This window comes from Hylobates moloch, unplaced genomic scaffold, assembly GCF_009828535.3.
Source record: "Hylobates moloch isolate HMO894 unplaced genomic scaffold, HMol_V3 SCAFFOLD_5, whole genome shotgun sequence".
In the NCBI taxonomy this organism is placed as follows: domain Eukaryota; kingdom Metazoa; phylum Chordata; class Mammalia; order Primates; family Hylobatidae; genus Hylobates; species Hylobates moloch.
Window position 1 is genome coordinate 131,846,621 of NW_026652280.1, and position 15,032 is coordinate 131,861,652.

Sequence of the window (15,032 nt, forward strand, 5' to 3'; positions counted from 1 at the left end):
GGGCAGGGGAGGGGATTCTAGGGGAAGATCCCAGCAGGAGCAAAGGTATGGGGATGTGCATGGAGACTGCTTTCCTTTGTACCTTCCCAAAGGGACCAGGAACTTCTGAAATGCACGAGCTGTTTCAACTCTCTCCTGTGCAACCTCCCTTTACACTTTTCCTAGAACAAGACTGGGCCACTAGCAGGCTTTTGCAAAATAACTTCAATTATCTTCTAGATCTCTGACAACTTAAAAAAAAAAGACAATTTTCTTCTAAATTGTGTTATTGAATGTGCCAGAGAAAGCAAAGAATAAACTATAGAGCTGAAGGTACTAGATGTTCCTTGGTCAACATTAATTCCTAACATAAAAAATACATATGGTCCCTTATTTGCAAAGCAAAGCTCTTGTCTCATCTCAGCCTCCAAACATCCTTGTGAGGCAAACTTACATCAGTTTTCCATTGCAAAAATGGCAAAAAGGAAGCACAGAGGCAGAGCCAGCCTGGGTTCTAGGTCATTTGTTGGGAAACCTATGGAAAACCCTCTGTCTGACCCTGCTGCCTCCTTTCCAAGCCCACCCCTTTGTGTATCCCAAGTACATGGTGTATGCTATGTGCGGCCCTGTGATTAAATCTTCTAACTGCAGCACAGACTTCGAGGGAAGCCCACTCCCTGCCAAAATCCAATATGGGTCTCTTCTATTGTACAGACTCTGGAGCTTCCAGACCACCTTAATGACCACTGGAGGTGACCAGGTCATCTGAGCTCTTTCCAACCCACCAGATTACCAAGTTTACCAGTTTTCACTTTTTCCTATTGGAATTTAGTAGTTACTGTCATATTGCTGGTAACAGACAAATCCCAATGGACTACTAAATGTCATTGTTGGGTGGCACAGGATGGGGGCTTGATATGACCTGCTGAAAAAAAATCCCCAAACGAGTCAGAATTTGTCAACTAGTTAAAATAATGATTAACAGTCATTAGATAAATAGCACATCTGGGCAAAAATGATCAACCCAAGTTTGCTCCTTTTTTTTTTTTTTAATGCAGTAAAAAATAGTATTCATTCAACCATCTGACACAACTTAAACAACTATTTGTGTGGCTCACGCCTATAATCCCAACACCTTGGGAGGCCAAAGCGGGTGGATTGCTTGAGCCCAGGATTTCTAGACCAGCCTGGGCAACATGGCAAAATCCTGTCTCTACAAAAAAATACAAAAATTAGCTAGGCAGAGTGGCACGTGCAGCCCCAGCTACTGGGGAGGCTGAGGTGGGAGGATCGCTTGAGCCCGGGAGGTTGATGCTACACTTGAGCCTGAGCAACAGATTGAGGCCCTGTCTCAAGAAAAACAAACAAAAACCAACAAAAAACAAAACACAAAAACAAACAACTATTTATGTACTGAGGACGCCCACATACAAAACCAGGCGCTAACTGAAGAGTGTGTCTGTCCCCGCCGAAGTTGCCTGTGGGACGTGGAATGAGACAATCGGGCACTGTGCAGCGGGCTCGCCACCCGATCACCTGGCGCCTCTTCATAAGAGGTGAAAGCGGCTCAGAGTCCCTCTCAAGTGTTAGCTGGGGCATCTTCTGAAGATCAAAAACTGATGCAGCTGCTGATCTGCCCAGCCCCAGAGCCAGGCTCTTTGGCACTGGTGAAAACGCCTCTGAGAACAAAGGGGACCCTGTGCACCTGGGTCGGCCACAGGCAGGTGGAAGGAGGGGACGGGTGATTTGATTTCTATGATGCCTGACCCCAGCGGGGTGGGAAGGGGGGTGGTGGCTCTGTGTAGCACCTTCTGTCCTGAAAAGCCTAAAATCGACCTGCTCATAGATGCCTCCCATAGGTCCGGGGCATCCAGTTTCCTTTCCGGCCCCTCTACTGTTCTCGCTGTTTGCTGCTTGCACTGACAGTGAATCGTCACACTTCACTGTGTGATCCTGAGAGGTGGCTGCAGAATGACACGCCACCTTCAGCCCTGAAGAATAACCTCCAGGTCTCTCTGCAGTGGAGGCTACTAACTAAGCCCTGGGCCCAACCTAGGCCTAGGCAGGGGCACAGGCTGGCAATTAAGGGGCACAGGCTGGCAGTTCATGCCCAAGTCAGCCTTGGGGCTTGTTCCTTTCTGACTTCACTGGCCTGGGCTCTTCCCTTGACCTCTGTGGCCAGGTCCTCTCCTTGTGCTGTCTTGATCCCCGCTGCATCCCCCTTTGCCTCTTTCTGTATTTTCTGACCTGGCAATTTCCAGCCTGCCCTCTAAGAAGCCCTCCCTGACTCACAGCGTGGGTTACAGCCTTGTTCTGGTGTTCCCGTAGCTCCCCAGATTTCTCTGATCATCACATCCATCAACCTTCACTACGATCACACGTTTCGTTGTTGGACCATCCCGCTTGACTGTAAGTACTGAGGGCAAAGAGTCGACCTCAATCCTGTTCCCTACCTCTTCCTAGTGCCGTGCTCAGCGCCTCATCCCCACAGAGCCCACCAAATACTTCTGAATTAAATTAAAACCATCCCTGCTCCAAAACATCATGGGGTCTAGCCATAGATACAGTTCCCCTTATCCAGATTCACAGCCAACAAGGTGCCCCTGGGCTGGGCCGGCTGCGCCTAAGAAGGTGGGAAGATGAGGGTCCTTCACTGGTCCTGAGACATATTTCCTAAGACCTCACTGTTTCTCTGGTGATTCTCTAGAGGCAAGGGTTCAAGCCCTACAGTGCTGCTGCCCAGGGCCACTGCCACCACCTCCATCACACCTCATCCCCAGCTGGCTCTAGCGGTCAACCTCCAGCCCCAGACACATTATGGGCACAGCCCACATCCACCAGCCAACTGCTGTGGTCCCCGATACAGCTTCATCCTGAGCAAACTTGAAGAGGCCTATTTTTTTTTTTTTTTTTTTTTGAGACAGAGTCTCGCTCTGTCGCCCAGGCTGGAGTGCAGTGGCGTGGTCTCAGCTCACTGCACCCTCTGCCTCCCGGGTTCACGCCATTCTCCTGCCTCAGCCTCCCGAGTAGCTGGGACTATATGTGCCCACCACCACGCCCGGCTGATTTTTTTGTATTTTTAGTAGAGACGGGGTTTCACCATGTTAGCCAGGATGGTCTCAATCTCATGACCTCGTGATCCACCCGCCTCGGCCTCCCCAAGTGCTAGGATTACAGGCGTGAGCCACGGCGCCTGGCCTAAAAAGGCCTATTTTTATTTCCTAGCTTTGTATCCCAGATGCAAGGGAGGTATAAGGTAGTGGAAAGAGCACAGGCTCCATTCCAGAGCTCTGGAGTCACAGCACGTCATGCCTCCCAGCTGTATGACCTCGGGCACGTGACTTCCTCAGAACCTCAATTTTCCTGCCTGTAACTTGAGCATAACAATACCCACATCACATGGGGACTGTGATGCCTGGGGGACAGAACATAAGGAAGCATCCAGTACAGAGATTAGAATCTAGGATATTTTCAACAAAGGCTTGTTTCCTTTCATGCACCAGGGCCACTGCCCTCCCTTCTGACCAGGGCTGAACTCACTTCAAGCTCGCTAGAGGAAGACCATCCAATGCTGAGACTTCACCTGTCTCATGATATCTATTCTCCCCTCTTTTCTTGGTTATAGAACCTCTGATTTTTAAATGGTGCGTGGCTGCCCAAAATGAAACTACATTTCCTGGTGTCCCTTGTAGACAAGCGCTGCTATGTAACTGGGACCTGGCTGATGAGGTGTGGGTGGAAGCGCCACCTGTGACTTCTGAGAGGGGCATGCTCGCTTTCCTCCCTGCCACCCTCCTCAAGGTCGGAATAAGACATGGCAGTGGGAGCCTGAGCGGCCTTTCACTATGAGGTGGAAGCAAGGGCAGAGGCTGAAGAAGAAGAAAGCGGGTGCCTGAGTCCTTGAGCTCTAGGGAACTGGGCTGGCATGGATCCTTTCCGTGTGGACTTCATCTGTGTGACAGAGAAATTACCTTACATCCTACTTTAGCCATTGTCGTTTTGAGTTTTCTCTCACTTCCAGACAAACCTCATTCTGATGGATTATACCCCTTTGACCAATGTTCCTCCCTGGGTAATTATCAGAAGTTCACTGCAGGCCTTCAGCAAGCTTCCAGGGAGCCCCCAGTAGAAGACTGCCCCTATGCACCTCTGAAGGTGGAAACGTAGGCCTCCAAGGGCCGTGCCTTCCAGACAACCTGCTGACGATCTTGGCACTGTGGCCTCAGTTAGCTCCAGAGGAGAAGGAAGGGGACTGAGTTTACTAAGAATCTATTACATGGCAGCTGTTCTTACTTATATAACTGGAGCCAGTAAGGGACAAGATAAACTTGAGAAAATGTTAAGGAACTGCATCAGCCTTGCTGATTTGACATCAGCTGTGGTCCTTATCTGTCTGGTGACAGTGTCAGGAAGCCACTTACTCTTTTGTACTTGCATCCATGTGTACTGAATTTGGGCCTTAAGAAAATAAAACAGAGGAGTTAGAAAAGATCTAGACAGTGCCACTCAAAGTGTGGTCCACAGACAAGCTGTCTGACCTCACGTTGTTAGTGAGATAAAAAGCTTGTGCCAGAACGTAGATCAACTGCATCACTAAGCACACTGTTTCTCAGCTGACATTGTTTTTTCCATAGCAAGACTTTCTCAATGAAGGAAGCAATGGAATGACGTCCATTCTAGCTAAGCTCCTTATCTGGCTTCAGACTGCACTCTGAATAGTGCTGCTTTAGAATATGCTTGCCCTGTTATGGAGCTTTACAAAAACATATACTAGGTCCCACCCCAAACCATGTGAATCAGAATCTCTGAGGCTGGGGCCCAGATAACTGTATTTTAATAAAGCACCAAAGCTGATTCTGAGGAATAGCCCTGATGAAGAACCACTGTGTGGATATGAAAAAAGGATGGAGAGAATCTTGTCTTTTCAGGACCAAGGCATGTGAACTATGAGTTTGCTTTAAATGTACACTGGCTCTGCTGGGCATAACACTTTTTTTTTTTTTTTTTTTTTTTGATACGGAGTCTCGCTCTGTCACCCAGGTTGGAGTGCAGTGGCACGATCTCGGCTCACTGCAACCTCCACCTCCCAGGTTCAAGCAATTATCCTGCCTCAGCCTTCCGAGCAGCTGGGATTACAGGTGCATGCCACCACGCTCAGCTAATTTTTGTATTTTTAGTAGAGATGGGGTTTCACCACGTTGGTCAGGCTGGTCTCGAACTCCTGACCTTGTGATCTACCCGCCTTGGTCTACCAAAGTGCCAGGATTACAGGCATGAGCCACAGCACCTGGCTGCATATTTTTAATAGAGTCTTTCCTGGGTTCTTCTTTATCACCTACTGATTTGATAGGGGTTGGCAAATTACCTTGGATAAAATTTATACCTGGAGACATCTGGTAATATTCTTACTGTTGGACTTTGTTCATATTATAGTTTTTCCTAGAGCTTTCAGTCCTTACTGAATTTATTCTCTCATGAAACACAAACCCAGCTTCTTTAAAACCAATACAAAAGATGTAAAAGAACTTCCCACTTTTCCCCATGACAGAGCCCCAAGCACCATCACTGCTGTCATCAGACACCTCTGGCTCAATGAGGGGTTAGGTGCCTACAGAAACAGGCCAGTGGTTCCAAAATGGTCTTCTGTGTATGACTCCAAGGTGATGGAACCCACACCCACTGTCCCTTACCTGCAGTTCCCAGGCTCAGCAGCACAGCCACCCAGAGGACCCAGAAGAAAATGAGGATGGCAAATGTCCACAGTGGCTGGAACAGCAGGAAGGGAGCACTGCTGATGGCTTTATTTGTGATTTGGAAAAGCTCAACTGTCAATTTTATTCTCTTTCTGAGAACAAAAATCAAGACGAGCAGCACTGCCTGGTGAGAAAGGGGTTTGAGTAAATTACTTCCAAATAATGGAGAACTGGGTAGAGCTTAAAGCAAACCCTGCTATTATTATGACATCTCAGCAAACAGCTCTTTTAAGATAGTTACTCACTACTTTGTTATAATTTTACAGATGCATTTGCAAACACTAATTGAGCATCTAGTAAGTGCTGGCCCTTGGAATAGATCTTAATAGATATAATAGCGAACAAGACACAGTCCCTCCATAAAGGGCCTTGTAGTCTGGTCAGTGAAAAAGATAAAATGAGAATAAGGTCTTCTAATGTCAAGGAACTGTCTTATATCCTCCCCTCCACATCCCACAGAACCCAAGATATTGCAAAAGGCAAAGGAATATGAGTATGAGGCAAAAAGACTCAAAGCCACCTTCTGTGCTTTCTTCTAGCTTTCCCTCCCTGCATATAAATATTTACAAATCTCATATTAATGAAACAAACCATTCTGCACCCCTCCATCCCCATCCAGCCACTGCCATCTCTTACTGTTTTCTTGGCCGAGCTTCTTGGCTTGTCTACACCCATCATCTGCATTTCCATACCCCAACTCATTCTTCAACCACCCACAAACATCCAGACCCCAACACTCTTTTGAAACGGCTCTCTCTGAAGTCACTTCACGTGACCTCCTGAATGTTAAATGCCATGGAAACATTCCATGTCTTGCTTGACTTCAGCATAGCATTAGATCCCTTGTCCACTCTTCTTTTCTCGAAACTTTTTCCTCCCTTGGCTTCCATGATCTTTCTTTTAGCTCTCCTACTTCTTTAATGGCTGCTTCTTGAGATCTTCTGGGGGTATCTCCTATTCCTCTGTGCTTTCAGCATCCTTCCTAGATGCTGACAACCTCCAAATAAAAACCTCCAGCCTCACTTTCCTCTAGGTGCTGGAAGAATAAGCACATCAGTTATTGACAAGGCAATAACATGGATGTGCTACAGTATGTCAAACTCAATTTATCCTGAATCAAATTCATTATCTTCATACTAGAACCTCCTCTTCCCCCTGTAGTCTTTATCTCCAGTGGCCCTAATTTTTCTGGACTTTCCAAGAGTAAGTTAGGTTCCCCTCTTGTGTGCTCCCTTTTTATTCCACACTTATCCTATTGTACTATTTAACATATTCTATAAATGTTTTCTCGTCTGAATTTCCTATTAGATTAGGCTCCTAGAGAGCAGGGCCATTCGTATGGTCAAGGACTGGCAAAGTGCCCAGTACAATCTCAATCACCTCTGGTTCAGTTTCCTCAATACCTCTCATGCCATCCTTTCCTCTCTATTTCCACCGCTGATGCCACAGCTCAAGTCTCAGCCTCTTTCTTCTAGACCCCAATAACCTCATTAGCTTTCTGCATTTAACCTCCCTGACCACCACCCCCACCCACCTCAATCCCTCCTCCACTCCACAGCTAAGGGGAACTTTGTAAAGCGCAAAGACAAAGATGGTGTTTCTCGGCTCAAAATCCATCTACGGTGCCCCAGTGCCTCTGGAGAAAGATCAAACCTATCATCATTGCAGATCAGGACCTTCCTGACATGACCCTCTCTGCACCTGCATCTCAGGCTTCCATCAAGGGAACTTCCTGCAAGTCACACCCCTGCCCATGTGACCTCATGCATGCTGTGCCCTTGGCCTGAGATGCTCTTTCTCTTCCAGCTGTGCCGGAGCATTTCTTCCCTCAACAGTCAAGGGGAGGAAAGACAGTCAGATGACAGTGGATAAACTGTGCAGAAGCTGCTCCAGGATCTGGGAGCACAGCCTCCTGACCACGCAGGGAGGGGTGTCAGGAGAGGCCCTGCGAGACACCCAGAGGAGACCCTTCAGTTGTAAAGGCTGAGGAGGAACTTCCATCTGGGCTTTTCTGAGGATGAGTGAACTAGCTCATCTAACAACCGGGAATTGGTAAGGACTCACAACAAATGAACGGGAGGTGAGCTGGGACTCCAGTCTGCCTTCTAGAGTAGCCCCTGTGCAGAACTCATGGACCCAGGTGAAAACAGCCTCTCTGCTCACACGGCCTCCCCTCTCCCTAACCTTGCTCTGGCCCTGAGATCTGGGTGGCATAAATGGTGCAGTGTACAAACACAAAGGGAGCCCTGTGGAGGGCAGACGGAGGAACTGGACCCTCCCCAGCCCCCAGCCCTGCTCCTCTTCCCCTGTGCCCAGCCTGGGGAATGGGGAAGCCCTTTCATCTCCAGCCTCCTTTGCAGACTCTGTTGAGTGTCTGGCCTGGTCCCTGCCTGAGGCGAGAGCAACCAGGTGCTTTACTTTATTGTACCCTTGCTCCCTGGCACATTTTATGGAAGATCACAAACCCAAAACCTCACCGTGGAAAGGAGAAAATGTGAAAACTACCAAATATGGGAATAGAAGGATTTCCTATGAGAGAATTTTGTTGGTGTGAGAATCTGCATTTGCTGCAAGATTCAATGGGCTTGTGGAAACCCCTGGCTGCAGCTGCTCCACAGAACAGTCAGTAACCAACACACCAGCAGCAGCGACTCTGGGTGACCTGAAGCCAGTGTGGGGCCCACCCCAGGGCCTTGTGATTTGAGCCTTCCTAGCGGCCCCTGGAGAGGGTCCTGAATGACATTTGGTTGCCAACCACCCACCACCAGTAACTAATACCTGCTCCCTCAATATTCTAAGTTGGCCTGTTTTCAACTAGAGAGTTCACTGAGGAGGCAGCAGGTTCTCTGAACACCAAAATAACCCAGTGGCCAGCGGGTTTGGAAACAAAGGGCTCTGTGTGCTAGAGGGCAGCGGAAGCTGAGCATACACTAGCAAAGGGGAGCTGCACCTCACAAACAGGGAATGGGAACTGCCGTAAGCCTGCCTCCACCCACCCACCATGCCCACCTTGTAGCCCCTCGGGGCTGAGAACAGTGCAACAGCAAAGATAACACAGTAGTCTCTGGGAGGTGGCAGAAATGGCTTGGGAAGAACTAAAACCTTTTCTTCTTATTTTTGGAGGGTTTTGAATTATCCCTATACAGGTATCTCAAATCCAAAGAAGGCACATTCTGAACCCAAAGAAAAACAAATTCTAATTGTTTTTGGCTAGAATTCAATGATTTGGATTTCAGGGTTCTGGCTGGCTACCTGACCTACTGCCAGAAGAGCATTTCTTACCGTGATGCCTGTAGATACAATAGCAAACCCCAGCACGCACTTCATATTTTCCCTTTCTGTGTCCAATTCTATGCTGAGGTCATTGGTATAGTCATAATACAGCCACCATAAAACACCGCAGACAACTAGAAAAGAGAACAGTAGCAGAGCTCAGGGCACGAGCCGTGGGCTAACCTTTCCCCAGCACACAGAATCACACAGGGAAGTCCAGCCACTGCCCACCGGCCACATGGCACTACTCTGGCAGTGGGTCCCAAATACCCAGACCCCACAGGCAACTGCTGCCCTCTGGAGAAGCTGGGCAGAGCCAGGGCAACCCATAGAGGACCCACAAGTTCTGGGATATGCTTGTTTTGAGAGACCCAGGATGGTGACCCCAGAACACAGGCGCCTAACTCACAGGTTGGGTCTGGACACAAGCAGAAGGAAAACCCCATGGACAGGATGGTGAGAGGGACAATGCTAGAGCTCACTGTCTAAATGTTTTAAGCAAGCTCTGCTGGTGATAACTCCTGTGGGAGCCTGGATGTTGGCTGCTCACCCACAAAACTGGGCAAATTTACATGGCCTGTGGGAATCACGGAAGTCAGAAGCTCATTTGGAAGATGCCCTGACGTTGCAAGTACTCCACATTTAGGTACGAAATACCACCTTATGCCATATCCACAGTAACTATAAGAAGGTTGGAGTGGACAGGAAGAAATACCCCTCAGAAGTCATTGTGCCTGTCCTCCAACACAGGGCTACAGGGCTCTAAGTTGCTGAGGGCAGAGCTGATGACTCAGGGGAATGAAACATGACAATCACATCAGTTTTTAAAAATTAAAATATAGTCACCCGCTGCATGATGACATTTTGATCAACAATGGACTGCATATATGATGGTGGTTCATGAGATTAATAATACTGTGCTTTTCTGTGTTTAGATACACAAATACTGACCGTTCTGTTACAGCTGCCAACAGTATTCTGTACAGTAGCATGCTGTGCAGGTTCGTAGCCTAGGAGTAATAGGTTATACCATGTGCCTGGGTGTGTAGTAGGCTCTACCATCTAGGTTTGTGTAAGTGCATTCTATGATGTTCACACAGTGAGGAAATTGCTGAGTGATGCATTTATCGGAACACATCCCTTCCTGTCATTAAGTGACACCTGACTGTACCCACACCAGTTGGTAAATGGCTTCTGCCTTGAGCCTCCTGCGTGCCCTTGTCCCTCGGACCTCTTTCCCAACAACTGCTGGTGAGATCCACAATCCAGCAACCGGGAAGGAAATATGGGCACAGTACAGGGTCTCCAGGACTCTGCTTCCATGCAGGCCTGTGTGTCTTTTGGCTGGTCAGAGCCTTTGCATGACAACTGTGGGCACCCATGTGCCAATGGGTGAGGTGCGTGTTCAGAAGAAATCCTTTAAAATGCTCCCAATGGGTACTGGGATTCTCTTTTAACGTTATGGATATAGGATCACGCTATTGGAAAGCTCATCTCAGGGGCAGCATAGCATAGCAGAAGAAACAACAGATTTGGCTGGACGTGGTGACTCATGCCTGTAATCCCAGCACTTTGGGAGGCGAAGGTGGGCAGATCACTTGAACTCAGGAGTTGGAGACCAGCCTGGGCAACATGGCAAAACCCCATCTCTACAAAAAAATACAAAAATTAGCCGGGTGTAGTGGCATGTGCCTGTAGTCCCAGCTACTTGTGGGGCTGAGACAGGGGGATCGCTTGAGCCCAGGAGGTTGAGGCTATAGTGAGCTGTGTTCGCGCCACTGCACTCTAGCCTGGGCAACAAAGTGAGAGCCTGCCTCAAAAAAAAAAAAAAAAAAGAAAAAGAAAGAAAAAGAAAAGAAAAGAAAGAAAAGAAAAAAAAAAGATTGGTCATTAACTTTGCACTGTCTGTGAGACATAGCAACTCCCATCATCCTCCCTGAGGCCAAGTTTTCTCATTTGTAAAGTGATGGGGCTAGATACTCGACTCCATGTAGCTTAAAAACGCCAACTTTTAAGTTCTACACTTAATGGAAAGGCTTTTCATTTAATCGAAAAGAAATCAGTCAAGTAGAGAAATACTTACACAACAATCCCAAAATAACCAATGAAATGAAAATGTGAACCAGAAGGGTGGTGATGAATCTGAAGGTAAACATCATGGCCAAAGACAAGGCTGAAAAATTAAGCAAAACACACAAACCTCAATAGCAACAAAGGGTAGGGGAGATGATGGTAGCACTGCGATGACAAAACCCTCCAGAACAGTGAGGGCTGAGGATTGTATTCAATCTCTAAATATCTTGGGATATCTACTAAACACTAAATAAAAATAACAAGGTATACGTGGGGCAGTCTCTGATGCACCATTCAATCAAGTGTGGTAAGCCTGTCTCTGAAAGTCCTAGTATTCTTCTCAAAAATAAAAAAAAAATTGGCCAGGCATGGTGGCTCAAGCCTATAATCCCAGCACTTTGGGAGGCCGAGGCGGGTGGATCACCTGAGGTCAGGAGTTCGAGAACAGCATGGCCAACCTGGCAAAACCCCATCTCTACTAAAAATACAAAAATTAGCCGGGCATGGTGGCGGGCACCTGTAATCCCAGCTACTCGGGAGGCTGAGGCACAAGAATCGCTTGAACCTGGGTGGCAGAGGTTGGCAGTGAGCCGAGATCATGGCACTGTACTCCAGCCTGGGCAACAGAGCAAGACTCTGTCTCAATAAAAAAAAGAAAAAAAAGAAAAAAAATTTATAGCAATATTATTCTCAAATGCCCAAATCTTTTTTTCTTACCAGTCCAAATGAACCATTTAAAATTTTTATCACACTTAAATCTTTTGACTTCATACTGGGTTTATGTAAAGTTCTAACTTTACATGTTCTAAGGTACTCTTATTAAATATGAAAGATTAATAATGTCTTTAACATGAAGAATTTAAGATCCTAACCATGAAATAAGCTCTATGTACTTTTTTCGACATAGGAAATCAGGATTGCATCTAGATCGGAGTTATGTTTAGTAAGGTGGGTTTTGGGATCACACAGATCTGGGTTTGAGTCTTAGTTCTGCCACCTCTTCTCCTAGGTGTGCAACACTGGCCAAGTCCTAAATCTCTCTAGCCTCAGTTTCGTCTTCTATGAGTGGTACTGGGATTCTGATGAGATTTTAATGAGTGAAGAATAAGTACAATGCCTGGCACATGGTAAGTGCTCAGTAAACGACAGCTGTTAATACCATTATGAATCTAATAAGTACATGACAATGTCCTTGCAGGGACATTAGGTCATTATATAAGATATCAGGAATAACTTGAGCTTTTTTTGTTATATATTGTAACCAAGCCAGTATTTGGGAGTCAAAGCATCTTGTTTGAGTCAGTTGAAGTCATTTTCAGCCTAAGTAAGAAGTCTGAAAGTCATAATAGTGACTAGTTAAATATCCCCAAGCATTCAGGAATTAGGAACCTTTTAGTAACGAAATTGTGGAAAATTCAATTTGTTAACTTTAGAAATATGTTAATGTCTGACCAAAGTTTCTCTCTAACCAAGAGGTTTGCGGGCTGCCACTGGAAAGCCAGGAGACAATAGGCTCTTACCACCGTCTAAAGGGGCAGAGTGTATTAACCTGTTCAAAGAGAAAGTTGGCTCTTGATTTCAGCCAACTGAAACATAGAAAATGGGAACTCAAAAGGTGAAGAGTGGGTAGCTGCTTCCAGAAATGCCCAGAGAAGGCTCAAGGCCTTGACCTGTCTACAACCCAAAGCAGGTATGTCCCTTAGAGGAGCAGGATACAGCAGGCCCTTGCAGTCTGACTCCATTTAACATGGATGCACACATGTCCTTGCCCTGCTCACCAAGCAGCTTTCCGATCTGGCTCACCTACAGGTGGAGGCATGTTTGGCCAGAAGACATGGTTTCTGGTCACCCTGAAAGTTGTATTTTTCATGTCCCATCCACAAATTGGCAATCTGCTTTATATACCCATCCCCAGTGACGAGCAGACACTAGAACATGGTCAGTATATCAAGGCAACCCTACCCACTGAGGCTTTCTGCCAGAGGGCCAGCTGTTCCTCTATTCTTATTGCCCCCATCCCACTTAAATCTGAAACACCGAAAATATCTATTAAAAAATAGAGTTTTATATTTAAAACAAGAGGCTAATTTTCATCGTACAACATATAAAAGTGCTAGGAACTTTGGCATTCCATAAACAACTACTAAAATTAACTGAGAATTACCTAATGCGAGGATACACAGGCCAAGGATTGTATCTCTTCCCGACATGATTCCACTTAGAATTCGGTGGAGGGTGTCAACATCATTTATCAAAACAGATGCAAATAGGGAGTAGCACTCAGGTGTTTGAGGGATACATCGGTTAAATAAGGGAAATGACTTGCTAAAAACAGAAAAAAAAAGATGGCAAAAATGTTTATTCAACATTTATCTTTAAAAGATTTTATTTAACATTCTCAATAACCAAAAAAGCATAAGAACTATAGTAATAGAGAGGGGTCTAGCATGCCATTTGCAGAGCACACCTTAGAAAGCCAGGCAGGTATGCTCTGCTACATCGATTAGTTGATATTCCGAATAGGAAGTTGATTATGGGAACCCACAGAAACCAAAAACCTAAACTTGGGGAGCAACATTTTTAAAAATAAAATTGCACATATTTAAGGTGTACAATGTGATGTTTTGGTATATATAAACTTCATGAAATGATTGCTACAGTTAAGCTAATGAACGTATTCATAAATTCCCATAGTTATCACATTTTGAGAACACTGAAGATCTGTTGTATCAAATTTCAAATATACAATACAGTGTTATGAACTATAGTCACCATGCTCTACTTTATATATCTAGAATTTATTCATCCTACGTAACAGAAACTTGTATCCTTTGACCAACATCTCTCATTTCCCCTGCCCGCATCCTTGATAACCACAATTCTATTCTCCGTTTCCATGAATTTGACTTTTTTAGATTCCACATACAAGTGGGATCATGCATGGGATTTGCCCTTATGTGCCTGGTTTATTTCACTTAACATAATATCCTCTGGTTCATCCATGTTGTTGCAAATAGCAGGATCTCTTCTTTTTTTAAGGCTAAATACTACTCTGTGGTATGTGTACATATACTACATTTTATTTATGGGGAAACCACTTTTTTTTTTTTTTGAGACAGGTTCTGGCTCTGTCACCCAGGCTGGAGTATAGTGGCTCGATCATGGGCCACTGCAACCTCCACCTCCAGGGCTCAAGCTATTCTCCCACCTAAGCCTCCTGAGTAGCTGAGACTACAGGCACGTGCCACCACGCCCAGCTAATTTTTGCATTTTTTGTAGAGACAGAGTTTCACCATGTTGCCCAGGCTGGGTAACATGAGCTCAAGCGATCCATCTGCCTTGATGTCTCAAAGTATTGGGATTACAGGCATGAGCCACTGTGCCCAGTGGGAACCATATTTTTTACTCTCCTGTCTTAGCCCTTCTTAGACACAAACTACCAACTCCAACAAAAGAATTTTATTTCTGTAAGGAACTATTAGGGATGTGAACTGGATGAGACAGAAGTTGTGTTAATGACACTATGAGCTTCATTCCGTCCTGTTTAGGAAGGCATATGAGGCTTGAGAGCCTTGCTATGAGCCGTGCTCAATAAATGGATAGTAAATGTATGACTGATGCTGCAGTTGATAACTGCCTTGGGTAGATGAGAAAGTTGACCTTTTTTCAGCCCCTTCCTGAAATGTAAAAAAGCCTAGAAATACACATTCTTTTTTTTTTTTTAATTTTTTTTTAATTATAATTTAGGTTTTAGGGTACATGTGCACAATGTGCAGGTTTGTTACATATGTATCCATGTGCCATGTTGATTTCCTGTACCCATTAACTTGTCATTTAGCATTAGGTATATCTCCTAATGCTGTCCCTCCCCCCTCCCCCCACCCCACAACAGTCCCCGGAGTGTGATGTTCCCCTTCCTGTGTCCATGAGTTCTCATTGTTCAATTCCCACCAC

General features: G+C 45.9%; 1 protein-coding gene across 6 annotated transcripts in view; it reads right to left on the reverse strand.

Moving 5' to 3' along the window:
* SLC44A3 (solute carrier family 44 member 3) overlaps positions 1-15,032 on the reverse strand; it is an 80,917-nt gene that overhangs the window by 45,147 nt on the left and 20,738 nt on the right. For 5 of the 6 annotated variants that reach the window (XM_058439848.1, XM_032155311.2, XM_032155310.2 and 2 more), the window contains 4 exons: positions 13,243-13,403; positions 11,089-11,178; positions 9,015-9,139; positions 5,670-5,856 (listed from right to left, as the gene is read on the reverse strand). In XM_058439848.1, the coding sequence (XP_058295831.1) occupies positions 5,670-5,856; positions 9,015-9,139; positions 11,089-11,178; positions 13,243-13,403 (563 nt within the window). The remainder of the gene's footprint in view (positions 1-5,669; positions 5,857-9,014; positions 9,140-11,088; positions 11,179-13,242; positions 13,404-15,032) is intronic. The other variant, XM_058439849.1, reaches the window with a different exon arrangement.